This window comes from Callithrix jacchus, chromosome 10 (genome assembly GCF_049354715.1).
Source record: "Callithrix jacchus isolate 240 chromosome 10, calJac240_pri, whole genome shotgun sequence".
In the NCBI taxonomy this organism is placed as follows: Eukaryota; Metazoa; Chordata; class Mammalia; order Primates; family Cebidae; genus Callithrix; species Callithrix jacchus.
Window position 1 is genome coordinate 28,780,304 of NC_133511.1, and position 24,741 is coordinate 28,805,044.

At 35.0% G+C, this 24,741-nt stretch overlaps 1 protein-coding gene across 10 annotated transcripts in view; it reads right to left on the reverse strand.

Annotated features, from left to right (window-relative positions):
- ARHGAP32 (Rho GTPase activating protein 32) overlaps positions 1–24,741 on the reverse strand; it is a 320,343-nt gene that overhangs the window by 98,306 nt on the left and 197,296 nt on the right. For all 10 annotated transcript variants that reach the window (XM_035265066.3, XM_035265065.3, XM_078339806.1 and 7 more), the window contains 4 exons: positions 19,724–19,861; positions 17,399–17,491; positions 16,493–16,615; positions 14,886–14,963 (listed from right to left, as the gene is read on the reverse strand). In XM_035265066.3, the coding sequence (XP_035120957.3) occupies positions 14,886–14,963; positions 16,493–16,615; positions 17,399–17,491; positions 19,724–19,861 (432 nt within the window). The remainder of the gene's footprint in view (positions 1–14,885; positions 14,964–16,492; positions 16,616–17,398; positions 17,492–19,723; positions 19,862–24,741) is intronic.

The following is a 24,741-nucleotide window of genomic DNA, read 5'->3' on the forward strand; positions in this document are numbered from 1 at the left end:
AATATCAAATGGTAAAAAGTGACCAGAACTCTGGAAATAGGATCTATTAACTATGTCATCTTGTTTTGTATATTATTCTTCCTACAGCTTTGGCAATTTCTAAAGCTTAATTTACATGACTGGAAAGGGAGAGCAAAATTGGGTATGCTGACAGGGGTCAAAATGAGATTCAACTCTAGGAAGAGAATGGAAGACAGAGAAAAAGCCGGCATCTAGGGCCTATGATGGTAACGAAGTAGGTAATAAAAACATAGTAATAGAAAGGAAAGAACAATGTAGAGATAAGGTTGGAACCGGTTAGAAATGGTCTTGAAAAGAGGAGAAGGTCTGAGAGTGTTCCCTCAAGTCTTTGAGATAAGGTAAAAAGCCACCAGACATGCTATTATATCCCATGGTATGCTGATAAATGTTGCACAACTAGCTCTCCATGGGGAAAGGCATTGATTTACAGTGTTTTCCTGTGCTCACAGTATAAATATTCCCATCATGGTTGATTTCAAGCTACCAACTTGATACAACTGAACACAAAATTGCAAAGAGAAGCAGAAGGGCACTCAGTTATATAGTATTGGCAGCATACAGATAGAGTAGTTGAGAAGAACTTCAAGAGCATAAAAAGCAAAATGTGGTAAAATAATTACAAAAAAGATTTGACTATTACCTTTGTTTTTAATACAATTCATTTCACTGTAAATGTATGTACCTTAATTTTTAATAATGGCTGTGTTTAACAACTGTCTACAAAATTTCACACTTAGCTCCAACTAACCACTGATGAATATTTATATACTTGGTCCTGTACCTGTTTACGTCTAACAGCTCCTGGTAATCAGTTTCCAGCAGCTTAGCAAGCATATGGCTCAACCCCTGACTCTAGGAGAACCAGGAAAAACGTAAAAGGAATGGACCATATCTGGTTCTTTGATCTTCTTCTACCTTGGGGGAAACTCAAACTAAAAAGAAAACCTGGTTTGTCTTCGAAAGTGAGTGTATGCACTGAAAAATACTTTGGTGCAACTTAAAGGAAATATTAGAAAAGAAACTACTGCAATAAAATAAGCCTGGAGCTTTGGACACAGTAGAATTAACAACAGAACCTAATCCTAACTATAGTCTCTTTGAGGCAATCAACAAAAACTTAAAAAGAAATTCAACATAATGATAATGTGCTTATCACTGACTTAAAAAATAATTCTCTTCTATTGGTTTATTTATTTAATTTATCGCTAGCAAAATTTTAGCACTGTTGGCATAGTGAAACATTTTTAAAATTAAGCTTAGTAGAAGCACTGCACACTTCTAAAGATATACCACAGATTGAGACCAGGAGCAGTGGCTCATGCCTGTAATCCCAGCACTTTGGGAGACGGAGGTGGGTGGATCACCTGAGGTCGGGAGTTCCAGATCAGCCTGACCAACATGGAGAAACCCTGTCTCCACTTAAAATACAAAAAAAAAAAATTAGCTGGGTCTGGTGGCACATGCCTATAATCCCAGCTACTTGGGAGGCTGAGGCAGGATAACTGCTTGAACCCGGGAGGTGGAGGCTGCGGTGAGCCGAGATTGTACCATTGCACTTCAGCCTGGGCCACAAGAGTGAAATTCCATCTCAAAAAAAAAAAAAAAAAAAAAAAAAAAGAGAAAAGATATACCACAAATTTTTCAATTGCAATTATTTGGCCTCAGAGTGTTAAAATTCCAATTTTTCATTTTCTGACTACACCTTCCTATCCCCTCAAGTTTCTAGTGTCTCTATTCTGTAACAACAGAAGTTGAAACAGAGACATCACATCTTCTTCATATTTCCCTCCTAAGGTGCTTATCCCCCCAATTCCAGTTTCGTTTTTTGTTTTGTTTTGTTTGCTATCCAATATGGACCCTGTGGTTGAGCATTTGTTTTAAATCAATACCTTTAATTTCCTTCCAACATTAACTTCCTGCCAAACCAATCCAGCAAACTACCACAACTAAATCAATATACTACCATACTTGGATGTCTGTGTATTGCTGGAGAAAAAAAATCACATCACTAAGGATAATTAAACCAATACAAATTCATAGTCTATTGTCTAGAAATGCTAATTATTTTCTCCTCACTGTCAAAACATGCTTAAAGAACCTAATCTTCTTTAGAGTCTCTGTCTAGTCTGACACTCATGGCCTGCCAATACCAGTCCAGCACAGTTGATCAAACAGACCATAAATCAATGAGTCAATTAGTTTGTCTGCTATGATTTTGGAACTAGGTCCAAATCTTCAATTAACTCCATTGAATTGTTAGAATTAGGAAATATTTTTCCAAACAAAGAGGAGAAAACACAATGAAATAACAGTTGCTACATATCAAAGGAAGCAAAAACCGGAAATAAGTTCCTCAGGTCCTTACTTTCTAGTTCTGGTTCCATTTACTTTTATAGCCTAATAAGTCTTGCATTGGGCTATTTGAGATAATTCTTACTAACCCCTCACCCCCCACTCTCCTTGTATGTCCCCCAAAGGCACAATATTTCTTCTGGTTTATTTGCCTTATTTATAATTCCCCCCTTAAATGTCAACTCCCTAATTTCCACTTTAAAAAAATTACCCTTGCAGCTGGATATGCAGGCTTGAGAGTCAAAAACAAAGCTAAAGATCAGGATATAAACTTGAGAGCTGGGCATAAATATAGTTTTTAAAGTTGAGACAGTGACTAAGATCACAAAGGACAAAGAGGGTAGAGTAAGAAGTCCAACCCCAAATGTCAGAGGTCTAGTTGAGGAGGGTGTCCTGGCAAAGGAGACTGAGAAGAGGCTGTGTCAAGTCAAGAGAAAAAAGTTTCTGGAAAGACGAAATTGGATACTAATGAGAGTTTAAGTAAGGAGTAGTAAAGTACCTATTTTTTTCATTAAGCCAAACAGAGACCATTAGTGATAAAACAGAAGAATGAAAGGGTGAAGTGTTTAAGAATATATTGGTGATAGGTGAATATAATCACAGCTCTACAATCTACACTGAATAAGGAGGATAGTGAAGGCAGGAAGTAACTGATGGGCAAAAACTGGGAGGAACAACAGAATGATAATATTGAGCATAATACTGAGTACTGAATGTAATTGTTTATTGTACAGTAAGTAGCTGAGGAGATTAAATTTCTTTTCCCAGTTGCCACAATAAAATATCAAATAAGACAAACTATATTACAGTTGCTTTAAAGTTTTAATTAATTTGTAATACTTTTCATTCCTGGAAGGATTAAGAAGAGGACAGAGTAGGCATTGTAAGTGGAATGACACACAGATAAAAAGACACCAAAGTAGAAAAGAGTGTGTACTGAGGGGGAAATGATAGTTACATCTGGCAGAACATCCAGTTTATAAAATAAGACTGGTAAATGAGAATAAAGTTGGAGATCCTGGATAACCTTGTATGTCATGACAAGAAGTTTTAAGTTCCTTCTGCAGGAAATAAAAGCAACAAATTCTGAGCAGAAGAAGGGAAGGAATAGGAATGTTCTAAAAAGAAAACTATTAGCAATGTATACCTTTCAGGGCGTAAGGAAGAGAGGAAAATAAGAAGCAAGATACCACTTTAGGAATTTGCAAAAATAGGCTAGGAAAGAGAATAAAACCAACGTGTATGACAACAGCATGAGGAAGGAAGAGTACATGAATGTAAAAGACACAGAGGTAGAAGAGACAGACATAATCAACTGGACTGGATACATGAACAGCATGAAGTCAAGAATGCTCCTGCAGTTTTCACTTCCACCTTAATTGAGGTATAGTTAACCCAAAGTAAACTGCACATAGTTAAAATGTACCTTTCGATAAAAACAACCATAAAATTATCACCACAATCAAGATTATGAATATATTCATCAATCCTAAAAGTTTCCTTATATCTCTTTGTAATCCTTCCTTCCCCCTACCCTTCCATCCCTGCTCCTCAGTCAACTACTCATCTACATTTTAACACTATATATTACTTTCCATTTTCTATAATTCTACATAAATAGAATTTTTTTTTCTTCTGCCTTCTTTCATGCAGCATATTTTTGAGGATCACTCATGTTGCTGTATTTATCAACCATCTACTCCTTTCATTGCTAAGTAATATTCAATTGTATGGACACTACCATTTATCTATTATTCTGCTGTTGACAGATATTAGGATTGTCGCCAGTTTAAACTATTACATGTAAAGCTGCTATGAACATTAATGTATGAGTTTCTAGATGGACACAGGCTTTTTTTTCCCTCTAGTTAGATCATGTAGCAAGTGTACGGTAATTCCTCCCTAAACGTCATTGACAGGTTCTTGGAAGCTGTGGACCGATTTACTGTGTCCTATGGGGACTTAATTCTCATTTATATCATTAGCCCATGATAAAATTGTTTCATTAGACAGTATGTCATTCCGCAACTTTAGCTGCAGTTTCCAAGAACCAACTGACAACATTGAGTGATGACTTACTGCGTGTTTAACATAAGAAACTGCTAAACTGTTTTCAAATTAGTTGTGACATCTTACATTCCCACCAGCACTGTATGAGAATTCCAATTTCTCCACATCCTTGCAATTTTAATAAGTATGAATCAATACCTCGTTGTCATAACTTACATTTCTCTAATGACTACTGATGTTGACTATCTATTTATATATTAATTTGCCATTCATATATCCTTTTGGTGATATCTGTTCCAATCTTTGCCTATTTTTTAAATTGCTGTTTTCTTCTTTAATTTTGAGTTTTTGTTTTTTAAAAAATAGCATTTCAATATGTTGCCCAGGCTGGCCTCAAATTCATAAGATCAAGCAATCTTCCTGCCTCAGCCACCCAAGTAGCAGGGATTACAGGCACATGCTACTGAGCTTGCCCAGGGAGACTTCTTTGTATGTTCTGATACAAGCCCTTTATCAGATATAATCACTGCAAGTATCTTCTCCCAGTCTGTGGTTTGTCTTTTTGTACTCATAAATATGTCTTTCAAAGAGCAGAAGTTTTAAATTTTGATGGAATTAAATTATTTTTATGAATTATTCTTCTGATGTTACATTTAAGAAATCTTTGCCTAATCCAAAGCTACATAAGTTTTCTCCTATGTTTTCTTCTTGAAGTTTTACAGTTTATAAACATTTATGAATATTATCCATTTTGAGTTAATCATGGTAAAAGAAATAAAGTTTATTTGGGAGGCACAGGGATATCCAAGTGTTCCAGTGCCATTTGTAAAACAGACCATATCTCTTCACTGAATTGACTTTTGAACTTCGTAGAAAATCAGTTGTACATGTATATATTCTAGGACTCTCTATTCTTTTCCCCTGTTCTACTCTCTTTCCACCAATAGCACCCTCTCGATACTGTAGCTTTGTAGTAAATCTTCAGTTAGTGTTAGTTCTCCAACTTTGTTCTTTTTGAAATTCGTTTTGGCTATTATATTCCTTTATTTATATTCCTTATATTATATTATTTATCCTTTGCATTTCCATTTGAATTGTTTAATCTGTTTGTAAATTTCTACACAAGAGCCTGCCTGGGATTTTGATTTACACCAATTTGGGAAGAAATGTCATCTTAACAAATATACAGTCTTCCAACCCATAAACAGAGTATATAGCTCCATTTATTTACATCTTCTTTAATGTCTCTGAGCAATGTTCTATAGTTTTCAGTACACAGCTCTTTTACATCTTTCTTTTTCAGAGACAGTCCTAAGTATTTCATATTTTTAGTACTATTATAATACATGGGTTTTATTATATTTTCTGACTGAAGTTAATGCTGCAAGTCTGTGGATTACATTTAGGATAAAAAGGTCTTCACATAGTTGTCCCGAGTATTTGTATTTAAAAACATACTGTATATTTTGAATACATAAATTATTTTCCTTTTATTTCTCCTTTATATCTGAAATTTGTGCTTTTTGAAACTGTATATTAATGTAGGTAGTTATATAATTTGTAAATTCCATTTTAGAATGACAAGAATTTTAGAAAATACTTGTCATAAAGAGGGGGTGTAGGGTTTCATAAGATTAAGAATTACTGTTATAAGCCATTTTGTCAATAATTTCTATAAAATTCGGTGTTTAAGCATCAGTTGGTAAGACATATTCTGATGTTATAAATTAACGAAAGGCTATCAAGTAGGAAATTTATCTCTAAATATCAATAATATCTAACGGCACTAAGAAAAAGGAGCAACAAAGGAAACATATATTTAAAAAATTTATATATTTCTATATTCCATAAGGAAAAGAAATACAAAGTTAAAAGTCATCATGCTTATATTCTGGTCCTGGCTATACCATGTGCTTACTGTCTTTATGAAACAGAAAAATTTATCTAAATTTCTTTGTCTCCAGATTTCTACCATTTTAAAATTACAGTTTAGAACCAAATGGTCCACTATCATCTTTCACTATAGAAAAATCTATGATTCATACAAGTAAACAAGCAGAGCCACTATTATTCATTAAATTACTACCGTTACCTGTTCTTTGCCTAAAATGCCTAGGCTTCAATAGAAATTCTGTAATATACAGTGTAATGACAGTAGGCTAGTTGTTTAACCGTTTATGCTTCAGTTTCTTCATCTAAAATGAGATCATTATACTACCTTCATGGAGTTTCAGAATTAAAGGTTAGTGGTAAGCACTCTGAACACCACACTTAAGTAATCAAGAAATGTTAGCAATTTATTTCATTTGCATTATCACATACTTCCCCTTCTCTTGAAATTATGTCACATTACAGTTAAAAACTTACAGTATAATTTTCCATTACTTAACTGGGTAGTAAACATTTTGCTCTATTTGCTTTTGAGTAATGAAAAGATGCAGCTTTGGATTCTAGGACATTATATGAATATGATAGTTTTTACATAAATAAGCAGAGAAATAAGCAAATCCATTAAACTACTATACAAGATAAGGTTTCTGAATATCTGTCCTTTGAGATAAAGATGATTTCTCTAAAACTAAGTTACTTGGAGCCACATTATACACTTGAGGTAAATAAATATGTGTTGTCCAAGAATCACTTTCCTGATATTTATACACAAAAACTCACATAATATTCGGGGATAACTATAAAAAATGAAATAGGTGATACTCAATCATCTCATGGAGAGCCAAGAGAACATGGGCTATGTAAAATTCTGTTGCTTTCTAAATGGGATTCTAGCCATTAGATTAACTGTGTCCCAAATACGCTTTACAGACGATTTTCTGAGGGGAGGGAAAAACAAAACACAATTTCTAAATTATGTTTGATTGCTCCCTTTATCTGCACACAAAAAAAACAGCAGGAGTGTAGGTCAGCAGTTCTCATGTTTTGTGTATAATCATCTGTAAAACTCATTAAAATTCAAACTCCTGACCCCTTCCCCTAAGATTCTGATGATCAGTATCTATTTGTATCACATTTCTCAGGTCATTCAGATGCCAGTGGCTCCTAGATAAAACTCTGAGAGACACTGCACCTAACAAACAATTCTAAAATATATTACCATTTTATATTTGTGTAATGCCTTTTAACCTAAAAAAAGGGCTCTCTGGGGCCTCACCTCACATTTCTAACAATCATTTACAGACAAAAACACAAGTCTAATAATTATGCCAGTTAGTTTAAAAATAAAGAAAATCGGGAAGAGTTTTTATTTTTTCTTTCTGAAGTATATGATGAAACACCTCAGAAAACAAAGATAAAAGATTCAGTATACTCCTTAGGTGACAAATAAAAAACACAGATTTCAGAATTTCAAATCACTGTAGTTAATATAATTTCACACTTCCTACTCCTAGAAGTTTAAGAAAAGAAAGAGAGTCACAGTATAATTTAAACACATGGATGAACTTATCCTTCTGTTCCCATGGCTAAATTATGGTCTGGGCTAGTACAATACTTAGAATAGAACTTGGCAAAATGCAGGTGACTGGCAGAGTTTACCTGCAGCACACATGGACAAAAACACAGTCTCGTATCCTACCCTACAACTACTGAAACAAAATTTAAAGGTTTAGGCCCTGGGATTTGATGTTTTAACATAGCCTCCTTTAAAGATTAAAGTTTAGTAAGTTTAAGAGTCAGTGGCAAAGAGAGAATCAAAAGAATCACTGGCAACAAAATGAAGAGAGCAGAATCGCACCCTTCAGTCTCTTTGGTAAACACTATTCCTCAAACTAACTTTATTTGTTGGACCTATTAGAATGGCTATTTTTTAAAAAACTAGCAATTATCAAATGCTGGTGAGGATGTAGAACAGCAGAAACTCTTATTCACTGCTAGTAAGAATGCAAAATGGTACAGGCACTTTGGCAGACAGTGTTGTGGCTTCTCACCAAGTTCAGCATACTCTTAACCATATGATCCAGCAATGATATTCCTTGATATTTACCCAAAAGACTTGAAAACTTACATCCACACAAAAACTTGCACACAGATGCTTATAAGAGTCTCATTCATAACTGTTAAAAACATGAAAGTGACTGAGAGGTCCTTTAATACTTGAATATATAAACAGACTGTGGCACATCCATGACACTGAATATTAGATAGTGATTTAAAAAAGAAGCTATCAAGCCAAAGAAAGACATGGAGGAATCTTAAGTAAAATAAGCCAGTCTGAAAAGGCTACATACTGTATGATTCCAACAATAGGGATATTTTGGAAAAGACAAGACTATGAAGACAGTAAAAGATCACAGGCTGTGAAGAGTTCAGCAGGAAAGAAGGATGAATAGGAGAAGCACAGATTTTTAGGGCAATAAAACTATTAAGTATGAAACTTTTATGGTGGATACATACTACCATGCGTTTGTCCAAACCAGAGAATGCACAACACCAAGAGTGAACTCTAACATAAACAATGGACTTTAGTTGGTAATAGTGTATTAATATTGGTTCATTAATTATAACAAAAAGCAAGCCCCAAAATTGTTTCAACAGTTGCGAGGTATGATTTGAGACTGTATTTTTATCTGTGTGATTCTGACCCTGGTGCTCCTTAGACCACTCTTCTAGAAATTGTGTTTAGTCAGTGCTGTAGATAAACTAAGCTTATCAGCTGATGGTTGGTAAAGATCAGCATTTTGCTAATTCTATTCAATGTATTGTAAAGCAAATGTGAATAACAGGGGAAAGTATGGGGAGGAGAACAGGCAGGGGTATTACATGAAACTCTGAACTATCTGCTCGATTATTCTATAAATCTGTAACTAGACAAAAATCAAGTCTATTGATTATTAGTTTTATTTTTGACAAAGTCTAGCTCTTGGCTCACTGCAACCTTCACCTCCCAGGCTCAGGTGGTCCTCCTGCCTCAGTCTCCGAAGCAGCTTAGACTAACAGACATGCACCATTGCACCTAAGTAGTTTTTGTATTTTTAGTAGAGATGAGGTTTCGCTATGTTGCCCAGGCTACTCTCAAACTCCTGGGCTCAAGCAGTCTTCCCACTTTGGCCTCCCAAAATGCTAGGATTACAGGTGTGAAGAACTACACCCAGCCCTATTTTGAAAATAATATTAAAGTCACAATACAGCAACTATCTAGCATCAGTTCACAGCAATATTAAGGAAGGACCTCTGCACTGAAACTTGTGCTCTGTCATGCCCTAACAGCTGTCCAGGAGATCACACACACACACACACACACACACACACACACGACCTTGACAAAACAAAAGTGGAGTCCAGATAACATGCCATGAACACACTGAGCTGAGCAGAGCTGCCAGTGCAAACATACTGAGCCTGAGTATCAACAATGTGCTTCAGAAAGCTTTGCAGCAGTGCTCAAGAGGGTGACACCTCAGCTGACTCAGCCTCCATTGTAGGAAGCAGTAGTCCACATCCTTGCTCTTCTTCCCTTTCTTTCCTGAGAGAGGTCTGAACTAAATCATCTCAATCCCTAGAAAAACCACTGGCGATACCAACACCAAGAGCAGGCCCTTGTCTCCTTTACAATGCTGGGGAAGACACTGCCACCTCTGTGAAGCATAGCCTCATATGTGTTCTGCAGACAGAGCCCAGTTTACAGGGTTCACATGTAACCAGAGCCAGGTGAGCTGGCTGACCAACATGCATGCTGTTCCCTGCCTGGCCTGTGCACCTGCACCTACTGACAGAAGCATCAGAGGGTCACCTGGACATACTCTCAGCAGAAGACACGTGCAACATTGTGCTCCAGTGTTACCTCCTCTAGGAAGCCCTCTTGCACCTTCCACGGAGTCCTGGTAAGCCCTGAACCACCCCATTCATCAGAGAGACCCCAAGGAGAGTGCTGAGGTCTGCTAGTCCTCCATGTCCTGCCTGCCTTTGGCCTGGGAACCAGCCTGGCTCAGGAAGGGACCTGTTCCCCAGTAAGTCTATGTAAGAGAATACCTGAAGTGCCTTCAGGCCAGCCCTAAAGAGGGCCCAACCGACCTCTCCATTCAAGACTGGCTGACATCTATTATGGGCTAAAAATTGTGCCCCTCACCCCAAAAAGTCATAATGTTGAATCCCTAACCCCCAGGAACTCACGATGTGACTACAGTGATCCCTCATCATACCTCATATAGCCAAATCCACACATACTCAAATCCCACGTCATATTCCAAAAGTCTGCCCTCCATATGAGAGTTTTGCTTCCCACAAATACTGTATTTTCAAGTGTTTGCTTAAAAAAAAATCATGTATAAGTGGATCCACAAAGGTCAAACACGTGTTGTTCAAGGATCAACTGAATATTTAGAGATGGGAACTTTTAAATAGGTAATTAGGTTACATGAGGTGGCCCCTAATCTAATCTGACTGATGTCCTTACAAGAAGAGGAGATTAGGACACAGATAAACACAAAGAGGAAAGGCTGTGTAAGGACACAGCAAGAAGGTGACCATCTGCAAGCCAAGGAGAGAAGCCTTTTGAAAAAAACCAAACCTTCTGGCACCTTGACTTCTAGCTTCCAGAACTGTAGGAAAATATATTTGTTATTAGTTTGTAAGCCACCCAGTCTGTGGTATTTTGTTATGGTAGCCCTAGCAAACAAACACAGTATCTAACAGACCAATTAAGGAATGAATAAACTCTAGAAACAGCTCCCACTGACAGAAGTATCAGTGGGTCATCTGTTATGCCCAATAATAGAAAAAAAATACACATATACACACACATACCATACACATATACACACACACACACATAACATATATATACAACACACACACACATATATAGCATATATATGTATATGTATGCGATTATTTGCCTTCTGAAATTATATCCCCCATCCACATCAGAATATATGAAGTACCAGGAATTCAGACATAACATACATTAGAGAAATGTAAAAATCTAGATATTATCCTTCTAAAAGGAGTCATGAAAAATGTCCTTATAAAGAACATGTTTCTCTATTAACTTTAGGCTGTTGGCTGGCCTTTTAAAATTAAAATTTTAAAACAGCTTTTGATGTAATAGATCTACTCCACTAGTAAGCTAAACTCACAGTTTCTCACTCCTACTGAGGCCCCTTGGAGCTGCTGCAGAAGGCCTGAAGGAGGCCAGCCAGGCAGGCTGCATGGGGATAAGGCCCAGTGTTTCTGATTTGAACGAATCAGGAACGCTCCATGGTTACCTTTTATCATACTGAGGTTCTGTGCATTATTCTGTTTGATTAATAACTCCACTGGATTAAAAGAAAAGGTATAAAAAACACTAAACTAAGCTATTATTTCAGTTAAACTTGAAAATCAGGATGTGGAAAGATCTCTGACTTATAGTTACCATCATAGTCTTCCTCTCTCAACACAGTGTCTCCCAGGAGGGGCACCTTACAATTTAAAACTAGCTAACAAAGGTGGGGGACTTCGTGAACAGTCTGAAGAGTTTTTCCCCAGCATACAATTTATTAATCATCACATAAAAACATAACACACAGTAACAGCAATGTTTCCACCATTAAACATGTATGCTTTGCAGTCCACAGTTGGCTAATCATTACACTATTATTTCTCTCTGGTTGAGCAGGAAAGATGTTCCTTTCTATAGGGTAGAAAACTGAGGTGCAGAACGTTAATAATCTGAGATTGAATGTAGAAATCATGCTTAGTGCTCTTCAGGCAATGAGATGGAGCAGACTTCGGTATGAGTCCCTACTCCATCACTTGATTTAACATCCAGACTACTTATTAGAACTCTTGAAAATTCTGTTTTCTCTCCATAAAAATGGAGGAGAGTACCTAGAAGTTTTGTGAAATGAAAGAAAACACTGCATGTAAAGTACCGAGCTATACTAGCAGGTAATAGATGCTCAACATGTCTCCCCTTTCACACATTTCCCTGCAATTAACCACGAGTGCTCTTAGAAATGGACTAATGTGTAGGAACAGCAAGGAAAGCTGAACTGTGGATTCCTACCTTAAAATACTGAATTCCTTTTTAAAAAAAAGTTTTGACAGTGACATTTAAAGATTTGCTCCTTGCTCCTGGTTACAAAGGCACCCGCCCCCCGCCACATCAACGCCTCTTCTCACAGGCGTACTCCAACATGATCTGTGGAGATACAATTGCCTTTCTAAGACCAATCAAGATGAAAAGCAACATTCCTATAGGAAAAAGTTTTCATTATCAGTCACAACTCAACCCTGGAAGTTAGAAATTTCATTTCTGTTTTCAATAATTTGTTTTGGCAATAAACTAATGTTTAACTAGTTTCAGACTAGTTAATTTATACTCACTTTGAAAAAAGTAAGGTAATAAACTATGTGAGTCTCAACAATAGTTTTGAGTATAAAGCTATACACTTAGCACAGAATCAGTACTCAATAAATATTTGTTAAACAAACAAAGGGAAGACAATCATAGGACTTAAATGTTGAGAAGGAACAGAAAGATTATAAATGAAACCCTCTGATTTTAAGAAGAAACTGAAGTTCAGAAAAGGCAAATAACTTCTCCAGGTGTTTATGTGTGTGTGTGTGTGTGTGTGTGTGTGTGTGTGTGTGTGTACGTATGAATGTTATACATATATGAACATATAAATGATATATAAACACATATATGAAAGTTAGTAGTAACATCAAGACCAAGACATAACTGTTACTTTAAAGCTAAACTTGTCTTTTGATCATCTTTGAGACCCTTAAGTCTATTGTTCACTTCCACTGACATGAAGAACTGACCCCTTAATATGACAAAGATAACTGTAGTCTTCTATGTAGTTTTATATTTAATCAAAAGCACTTATTATTCACAGCTGGTAAGAAATGAGAGCACAGATGGAGGAGGATACCAATAGCACAAACAAGAAGAATTGTGAGGTAATGTGATAGTATTTTTCTGGTCTTAATCACCAAATCAAATTACTATAGATGCTGTCATAATAGAGAAAGGAATAGATAAAATTAAACTTGGTAAATAAAAAACAGAATTCTTGAAATTTAAAAATTAACACTTACTGATCAAAAGTATACCTCAGGCTTGGTCTAACTAAGTACGTTCTATTTTTATTCTCACATATTTAATCTTCAAATACCCATGTGAGGCAAACAACATTCCATAATCCCCATTTTACAAATGAGGAAATTGAGAAACAAAGAGTTAAATAATTTGCCTGAGATAACACAGGATTAAAACACAGACACTCTTATCCACCATCTTATACTGCTTGAAATGGTATTATTATGTTTCAATAAAATATATTTCATAAAAAAGTGAATTCATTTTTATTTAATATGTAGTTAGAGCTCAAAGTATTTATACAATGGTTATCAAGGTTCTAACAATATAGCATAAGCATTTTATTTATGTAGCATTTAGTACACTTGTATATAAGTAGACCACAAAAAGCCACAGGCTATATATTAATGATACAATTTTAAGGCATTTTCAAAGATTCCTCTATAGTTTTAAGATATAAAAGAAAATCCATCTATCCTATAAAAATTAGTTGCTAAGTCAGTCTAAGAGATGTCATTAAGGTCTCAAACTGTTTAGCCATAAAGTAGTTCTTCATTATCTGCAGGAAATATGTTCTAAGACCCCTCAGTGGATGCCTGAAATCACAGATAACACCAAACCCAACTGATGGGATGCTTTTTCCTATACATGCATACTTATGATAAAGTTTAATTAATTTATAAATTAGGCACAGTAAGAGATTCATAACAATTACCAATAATTGAGTAAAACAATTAAGTCAAATAAGGGTTACTTGAACACAGGACCTCAATACCTCAACAGTCAAACTGATAACTGAGAGGGACACTGAATGACTAATGGGCCAGGTGGCGTCTACAGTGTGGATATGCTAGACAAAGAGATGATTCACATTCTGGGTGGGACAGGGAGAGATTTTATCACACTACTCAGAACAGTATGCAGTTTAAAACTTGTGAATTATTTATTTCTGGAATTTTCCATTAAATGTTTTTGAACCTTGGTTAACCTCAGGTCACTGAAAACATGGAAATGGAAACCACAGATAAAAGGACTACTGTATATGAAAAAGAAATGAGACTGCTTTAAATTCTGTTGTTGTTCTGTAATTAAAACTAAGTTTACATAACAGTTACAATGTCTTTTTATAGAAAAATATTAATGAAACTGACTTAACTCCAGAGAGGAAATATATGTGAATCATGATTAAAAACCCGTATTAAAAGCAAGGTTGCTCCACAGGCCTTATAACCTAAAAGATACCACCATTTAAAGAAGAAGGAGATAAGAAACAACCACAACAGTAATTAGAAAAGGGAATCTAAATCAATTATCATTATCATCTGCATTTTCTGTTGTTGCTGACAAAATTTCTGATGACAAAGTCCACTATCAGTCAGTACTTATTATAAACAAAAGTATTACTAAAACATAAAGAAAACTTTTCTGTGAATTTTCCCACATCTAATTTGTTGTTGCCTACCTGGAATCCATGCTTGCCTCTCCACCATGTGCTTAACACTTTTGGGGGCATGTCAATAACAGAAACAATGTCTCCCACCTAGGAGAATCAAAATTTTAAGCAAAATGGTTTTAGTTAAATTTTAAACCAATTGTTATACCTACAATTTAAATCTGAACTGTACAAAAGGGTAAAGTGCTATTTATACTCCAGCCAATAATTTCTTTAAAAAAGTACCACTTCTTTTTAAAAATAATTTAATTATCTTTCAATTTAAAGACAGGTTTACAAAAAGTTAGGTAGCACAAAGACTGTGATCCAGCTAACAATGTGCAGTAACTTCAGAAAGCTAGACTGATAGCATAAGATTTTTAAATGCTAGGCATCACACCATTATCATCATTTCTGTTAAACTACTGTTACTGCTGTCACTGAGAGTGATCAGATTCACTTACAAAAGATAGTTTTAAATATTCATATTTAGAAACAATAGTAGCTTCCCTTAATATTACATTTAGTGAGTGCTTACCATGTGCCAGGCACTGTACTGAGCTCTTGACATATCTTATTTAATCATACAGAAAAGGGCTTAAGATGGGTTATTCTTAGCAAATGTAAAATTTGATGACAACTACACTTCTTTCAAAAGATAGTAAAATATAATTATCTCCACCAAGGAGCTAATTTTCTTCACTGTAAAAGGAAAACTAGCGAGTTTATAAAAACTCATATAAAATCATAAATGTAAAAATTACAGTAGTTTTTAATAATATATTCAACAGATGTTATAGTCTTCAATCAAAAGAAGCGCTGATATCTATAATAAAACATAGTCAAGAACTTCAGAGTAACGTTATTAACATACACTATAATGCTTTAGAAATTTTTCTTTTGTATATTCACAATGAATCTTTCAAATCATATATAAGCCACTTTTGCAAAGCCGTATGTGCTAACATCATCATTCTAAGACCTACATTTCTTTCTGTACAGAATCTTAAAGTCTGAAAACAGTTCAGATTCCAAGCAGTAAAAATTTATAGTTATTTCTTAAATTTAATAACTGTCAGCATTTTTTCTCTCATCAGCCAATACATATTTTTAAAGAAAAAAATTTAATTCCCCTCCTTTTATATCTGATAGCAAAATATGTTCATTTCACCTTTTATCTGTTCCTTAACTCAATCTTTCAACAATATGTAAGAAAAAAAGGTATCATTGGGTATTGTTTTAGGTACAAAAACAAGACAGACCTTGCTTTCAGAAAGCTCACTGAGACAAACATAACCATCATGATTAAACCTAATAAGTGATATGTCAGCGATAAGCTATGAGTACAGTTCAGAATGGCATTCAATTCAGGTTTCTGGGGGTATGTATTTGCATGCAGTGAGGAAAGGGAGATCAAGAATAACTTCTAAGAAAAAACAGGAGACAACCTCAGTTTTCAATGATGAGTACTATCACTTAAACAAAACTAGAAGATACTACAGGCTGAAAGATAAAGGACTATGGAAAAACCTGGTGCTTTTCATTTTTTTTAAATTAAGGAAATGATTTAGAACAGTCAAAGATGAGGCCAGAAAGGTAGCAGGAACCAAATAACAAACAACTTCTTAACTACTTACCTCTAAGGTCAATTCATCAGGGGCCCGGGCAGTGTACCTCTTGATAACATGGGCAGCACCAACAGCAGGAGTGTTGATGGATGACTCCTCATGAACCAAAAGGTGATTTCCCTTATTATCAATCTATCACAAAGAAAATGTACTATGAGATAAAGACACGGACTTGAATGCTTCTTAGACTAGCTATATAAGAAATTTATTTTAATTTAGAGATACAATAACCCAAGAATCTTTAAAAAAAAAAAAAAAAAAACACCTACCATTTACTGGGTAGTCAAAATATGCTAGTCACTGTGTTGTGCCTCTAACATATATAGTTTAATTTAATCCTCATAACTCTAAAAATACTTATCATTTAAAGGTGAAGATGCTGAAGATGAAAGAAGCTATGTATTTTATAAGAGATTCAATACTTTTTCCAAGATCTTAATGCAGGTTGGCCCATAGTTCCACATTCTTTCCACTTTCCATCTTGCATTCCCAATTTCCAGTGGAAGGAGAAAACAATGTAACTCTACATATGCACATTTAGAATAAATATATAATCTATTTACTAAAAAATGCTTCACTCAATACTTACTCTTAAGTAGAACCCTTTAAAAGGCTGTCCCTGGTTCATAAATAACTGAAAAATATTTTCAATTACTAAGTAAACTAAAAAAAATGTACACTCTGCTGAATATCATTGAGATTTACAAGAAATATTAAGATTAGTTTCCAAGATTATCAAATAAAGATTTGAGATGAAAAAATATTTCCTGTATATCGTATCTATCTATCCTCTGGGATGATGATAATATACTCCATTTCTTTGATTTCTGAAGTTCAATAGGTATAAAAATTAATATCAAATTTCTTAAGTAGATAAATATACATTTTTCACAAAAAATGAATTAGGCAATATACCTCCATCCAGGTAAGGGCAGGCCCACAGTTGATCTTGTTGCCAGCAATAGCTGAAAGGCGTGACAGGTAAGCCATAAGCATCTGAGTGACCGACTGAAAAGAAAAAGAGTCAGTGTAACTCTGAGGAAAGAGACTATGCTCTCTTACAGAGAAAACTCATGGTTTCTAGAAGAAAAAAAATCTACGGCTCTTTAGGCCTTTTGATAGTTATAGAAGATTCTTCACAGAAACTTACCAGTGGCACAACGTGCACTTACATAGCAACTCAGCCTCTGTCTTCTGCAGAGCTTCAACTTCTAGCCCCTTATCATCACCAATCATACTATTCCATGGTTTCTAATTTTATGAATTTCTATTTTTGTACTGAAAATGCAAAAAGATAACTATAGGAGATCCATATTTGGCTTTTCTGCTTGGACTTTCTCTACTACTTGGAAATGTTTGTACCGAAGTCCCACTGTAATCTTCCATGTACGTGGCTGTGGCAGGGGCAGCCATGTTCATACGTGATCCTACAGTTTTCCCCTACTACTCGAAAACCCTTTCCCCAAGGCCAACTGTAATCTTCCATACTGCAGCTGTGGCAGGAGCAGCCATGTTTATATGTGATCCTATACCATGGTTCAGCTGATTGGTTCAGGAATGTGTCCTAATATTACCTGGACCCATCCAAAGTTAATCTAGGAATTAGGAATTGTGACACAGATTCTAGCTCAATCTGGCTGCTCTCTTAAAAGGGGATAAGAAACCTAAGACCTCTTAGTAATGGTCATGTTTTAGGATAATCTGAGAGAAAAAAAATGAAACAGAAAAAAATAAAGCAGAAATGAGAAATGCAGATAAAGGGACTTCCAGATTTTCTATGGTACAAAGAGATCCAGGTTTTAAGACACTCTGAGACCCTGCTGCAGCGTCCGTATATGTTAGCGCTTAATGAACCCACTGAATCTCAAAACATTGCTTTATTTATATCAGGGGTTGGGGAGGTTTACACCAATTTTTGATTATTTCCTTGCATCCACTCTCTCCTCCTATAAATCCCATCAGCAGAAACTCGTCTGAACCTATTCTCCGTGACTCCCAACTGTTCTCTCACAACGTTTTAACCTTCTGTCCCTTCCAGGGGTTGTATGCTTATAAATGACTTGGCTTGATCATCCAACTCTCTCTTCAGCTGGGTACATTCTGTATGGAGTACAGTTTACTATTATTAAAATTAATTTAAGCGATCATATATTCATTTATGACATCTCTGATTTATTTATTTATTTATTTATTTATTTATTTATATTTTTTTTTGAGATGGAGTTTCGCTGCTGTTACCCAGACTGGAGTGCAATGGCAGGATCTCGGCTCACTGCAACCTCTGCCTCCTGGGTTCAAGCAATTCTCCTGCCTCAGCCTCCCAAGTAGCTGGGATTACAGGCACGCGCCACCATGCCCAGCTGATTTTTGTATTTTTAGTAGAGACAGGGTTTCACCTCGTTGACCAAGATGGTCTCGATCTCTTGACCTCGTGATCCACCCGCCTCAGCCTCCCAAAGTGCTGGGATTATAGGCGTGAGCCACCGTGCCCAGCCTCTGATTTCATTTTATTTAAATCCATTTCATGGAAGTGACAGCTTCACTTTCTCTCAGAGGACAGTAATCATCCTTCAAAAAGCCTTTTGTTTGCTCCTCTAGGTTATTCTGTTTATTCAGTTTCTACGTGTAAAATTTCTAGTTTCCTTGTGTTTTGGAGTACTGTTTCACTTACATGTTTAGGTTACATTTACTCTCCCACATAAATCTTATCCCATCTACTTTTAAAGATTCCTCACAATTTTTGATTCCCTAATGGTACTTTTGGTTTAATGATGCTATTAAGAATCTCTTCTGCTTAAACATGTTTAGAAATTTTTTATGTTTTTACTAGATATTTTTTGCAGGAGTGGCAGTACGTGCATACATACAGCATGTTGTCATAAACTACTCAAACAACATTGTTTTAATATTAATTTCTTTGATCATGAAAGGCAACATTTTTCCATATTTTTGTTTCCACATTTTATATGTTCTCTGGAGAATGATTTGCTCATATATATTGGTCATTTATATATTACGTTATGAGTTGTTTTCCATTATAAAATCATACACTGAACCTACTCTAATTCTAAACATTATATTTCGCATTACTACCTTTTCAGTTATGAAACAGGCAAGTAGACCCAGTAATCATCCTGAGTGTTCAATATAAGCTTTTGTTTAGTATAAAGACAAAAATTTATGCAAACTCATATATAGTGATTACCCCCGTACTAAATGTACTAAAGTACTAAACCTTACCTCTGGACTGTCCTTTAGGGTGTCAGAACGGGGAAGTTCTGAGAGCTGGGAAAATCTTCGGTCATAAATACATAGATGAAGATGTTTATCAAGTACCCTAAAATCTTCATAACTTCTTTTAACAATCCAACTTTTTCCCTGTTGGTAGAAAAAAGAAACTCCTATAATTCATCTCTATTGGGAAATACTTATGAATCAGGCCTTATTCTACAATGTTATTTTATTCATGAGAATTTATATTTTCAAACGAGAAGTTTCTATTAACTTGATAGCTAATAGCTAAAACTGTGAAACACTCTAATGAGTTCTATTACATTAAAGGGCCAATAATTGAAAATAAGATAGAACTCTCTACCAACCCTCTTCCTACTGCTGGTCAAAACCTACTGCATCTCTTTCAAAACAATAACTGCTAAATGTTTAAGATATCATGTGACGTTAAACCTACCAAAAAGAAAAAACCATAAAACAACTTTGGGGAGGAGAATATTAACTAAAATTAAAGAAAAATAAAAATCAGGTTTTGATTTGTTACTACCAACATTTTCTGTGATTGAGATCAGAAATATAGTCAAAAACCAAAACTACTGAAGTTTTCCTCTATAAGCATTTGATATGCATAGAGCATCTAGAACCCTCAGTTCTCCCTGCCTCTCAGGCCTTCTTCCCTTTTTTTGCCCAATCTCACAAGCGCATTTTTTTAAAATCATACTCATAAAGAATATTTATTACATACTATCTTCTAATCTTCTCTCGAATCTATTACTTCCTTTTCAATCCTATTGCCCAAGCTTCAGTAAAGAGCCTTTCTTACCTGAAATATTGCTAATGAGCCTTGCCTTTAAACTCCTCCCCTGCACCCCAACTACAAAATACAGAGTTTATCAGCTCACACAGCAACAAAAACAATAAGTCCTTCAAAAGCTCCTGTGGTGAGTAATGATGAGCACATCAGGACTGTATAGCATATAGTTTTGCAATTTAATCTACTTTTATGTAGAGCCTTTTGGCTCAAAAAAGTCTGGAGGGTCTGAAAGAAAAAGCCTTCAGAGTAACCAATTCTTCCATCGGCCCCAGACAACTGGAACAGAAACAGAGGGTATTACCTCATGAGAGGGTGCTGATTTATAATTACAGGTGAATCAAAAACTAACATGATAAACTTGTATAATCCCACTTTGGACTATAATCCTCCATTACATAGACAAAAAGCCATTACTAGCTTTTTCTTTCAGAGAGTTTTAAGAAAGAAACAGTAGATACGGCTGAGACTTCTACCCTTGACCTTGGCTGAAAGGCAAAGAAGCAATGTGACTGAGACTTAAAGAACAGTCTTCAAGTCTAAGAGATGCTAATTCACTAAGTGTGGAATGGGATCCAGTTAGTTCTGAGGATCAACCTGAATTGAGAGACACTGGTCTACAGGATTAAACGCAAACTATCTCCACATATCACAGCTTTTGTCATCTGGGCCCTGTCTGAATTTCCAGACTGATCTCACTGGCTACTCCTCCATTCCTTTTCTTGGCTTCCAGTTATGTTGAATGATTTGCATGAGTTCAATGTTCCTTTCCTTGTCTTCATGATTTTTTTAAGTGCTTTCTGTTCTTCCTGTCATATAAGCTCTTTCTTTTATGCTTTGCTCGAGGAAACTCCTTTATTTTCTCAGTTCTACCACTACCTTCTGCCCAAAGCTTTCCTGGGAATTGCCAAGTTATGATGTACAAGTATCATCAACTTTATTTCAAATTCACCAAACTGGTCTCCAAAGTGGTAATACCAATTTACTCACCCAACAGTGGTATATGAGTTCCCACTCATATATGAGCAATCCCAAGGATTGCTCCCAAATCCTTGCCAATTTTTGGCATCATCAGAATTTACATTACTGCTAACCAGATAGAGATGAAATGGTATCTTCTTTTAATTTGCATTCCCTTAATTATGAGTGAAGCTTAGCTTCTTTTCATGTATTATTAAGATATCTTTTTGTATGAATTGCCTATTACTACCAAAATCCTGTTAATTTTCTCTATTACGACTTTTATGTATTGACTTCTACAAGATTTTTGTTAATACATTTGAAAAATCATCTTTATAATTGACGAGTATTGTTAAACATTTGATCCAAGTCTGAGACTGTTCCCCTCATTTCACAGTATCTTATCAAAAAGAAGGAACATAAAATTTTATTTCCTTAATTACGAAAATAATCACAGATTAGGTAGTTTGTTGAAATTTTCACAGTTATGTTAAAGAACAAGTATGAAAATAAGTATCCAATAAAATAATTTAAATTTTCACCTGAACAAGAAGGTCTTACAGCCATCACCCATAGTATTTTAAATGTATCCATTATATCTTCTGATCTGGGTATGGCCTACAGTGTTTTTAAAAACTGTATTTGAAACATTTAGAAATAGCACAGCCAGCTCAAATTTGCCAATGTCATTACCACACCCTAACTAACATTAACTGTATAGATGTTGAATATATTTAGATATACCAACTCCTGAAATAAATACACAGCTAAAAGCTTGGCTCTAGGACCACAATATCCCAATTGTGAAACTTGGTTATTTAAGAATTAAATCAAATAAATCAATGTAAAGTGCTTAGTAGTAGGCAGATAGAAATAGCTTAATACATGCTAACTGGAATAACATTTTCCCCTTGTCTTGCATAACAGATTTCTTGAGCTCCATGAGTGTGAAACAGAGGAAAGAGAAAAGAAAAAAAAAAAGAAAGAATGAGAATAGCAACCAGTAATTGGGAACGCAGAATCTGAATTTATACTACCCTAGGCTACATGCTAGTCACTTGGCCTTAGGTAACTATTCCACAGTTTCCTCATCTGTAAAATGGGGAAGCTAATAGAATCTGTGGCTGTCAGAAGAATAAGTGAAATAATCCATGTAAGGTGTTTAACAAGACTCCCTGGAAACAATTCCTTAATTATTAGCTATCTCTATTGGTATTTTTCTCACTATTACAGTTGTCTGGAATAAAAATAACTTTTGCATGCTATATTGCTCATATATCTATCACGCATGGAGTGTAGCAGGCAAATATTAAGTTTGGTTAAATTGTTAACATGCCCAGACACTAGAACAGTGCCTCCACTAATAAAGACTGATTGTGAAAAAGGTGTTTACACTTCCAAACTGATAGATTTGGGAGTTCTAAGATGACAATACAATAATTGATAACAAGATTATAAATAACACATTTGTATTGAAGTTTATGTTGCAATGTCTTATACTTTCTTAGCATTAATTTCTAAAAATGTGTCATTAGCAAAAGCTAGGTAAGGGTAAATGGGATATTTCTGTACTATTTTTATGGCTTTCATATGAGTCTAAAATCATTATAAAATGAAAAGTTAAACACATCCAAAATTCCTAAAAATGGACAGACTGTATCAATTTTTACTGCTTGCACCTATTTCAATGCATCCTCACCAATACTAAAAATAATGACTTAAAAAAATTTCCAGTGGGTGAAAAATAGTATCTTCCCTTAGTTTGCCTTTTATTGACTTAACGAAGCTAGACACAACTTCATATTCTTGGTCACTTTTATTTCTTCTTTTATAAAAAACATATTCACATTTTTGCCAATCTTTCTACTGAGTATATTGTATCCTACTATAACATATAACTTATCAAACTACAATTGTATGTTTAATCAAATTATCTGATGAAACTATTAGCCTTTTGAGAGCTATAACCTACTTAACCCTTTGAGAACTGTAACACTCAGTGAGTTACAGTCAAGAAAATTCCTTGAATGTACAGTGATGTTATCTATCAAATGGTTTATTACACTCCAATATTGAACTTTCTGCTTAAAAGAAGTCAAAAAGAGATCAGTCTTAAATGGGAGTATATCAAACTAAAAAGCTCTGCACAGCAAACAAAATGATAATAAAAGCACAGAAAACCCCACAGATTGGGAAAAAATATATCCTATAAAGGGTTAATATCCAAAATATATTTTCAAAATTCACAGAACCCTACAGAAAATAAATAAATAAATAACCCAATGGGCAAAAGCACTGAACAGGCATTTCTCTATGTATGTCTCTATGTATGTCTCTAAAGATGACATACAACAGATATTATTTTTAAAAAATGCTCAATATCACTAGTCATTAGGAAAGTGCAAATTAATACCACAATGAGATATAATCGCACATCTGCCAGAATGGCTATTGTCAAAAAGACAAAAGATGATAAGTGTGGCAAAGCTGTAGAGAAAACGGAATAAAGGAACCTGCATATACTTTCGGTGGAAATATAAATTGGTACCGCCATTTTGGAAAACTATATGGAGGGTCCTCAAAATTACCATATGACTCAGCAATCCTACATCTGGATATATAGCCTAAGGATTTGAAATCAGTACGTCAAAAAGGTATCTGCACTCATTGGTTCACTGCAGCCTTATTTACAATAGCCAAGTTATACAATCAACTTAAGTGTCCATCAATGGATGAGTAGATAAAAACAAATATGGTATACATACACGACAGAATAGTATTTAACCTTAAAGAAAATTCTGTCATTTGCAACAACACTGATAAATCTGGAGGATATTATGGGCACTAAAATTAGCCTGGCAAAAAAAGACAAACACCACATGTTCTCACATGTGTCTTCTAAATCAACTGAACTCATAGAAGCATAGTTGAATGGTGGCTACCAGAGGCTAAAGGATGAAGAAAGTGAAAGGATGTTGGTCAAAGGGTACAAAGTTGTAGTTAGGATGAATAAGTAATAAGTATTTAATGTGGAGAAAATAAATAACTTCAGAATGCGAGTCACTAAAAAAAGAAATTTGTTGGTCTTATTTTCTTGAGGCATTCTTCCCATAGAGGTATTTAAGATATATTTTTAAAAGAGGTATTAAAATATATTGTTATGCACTTTGTATTTGTTCTGCCAGCTAAACTTCTAGTTCATTTGGTTTTGTTACCAAGTACCACATGGAAATGAGAGACCATTACAAAAATACAT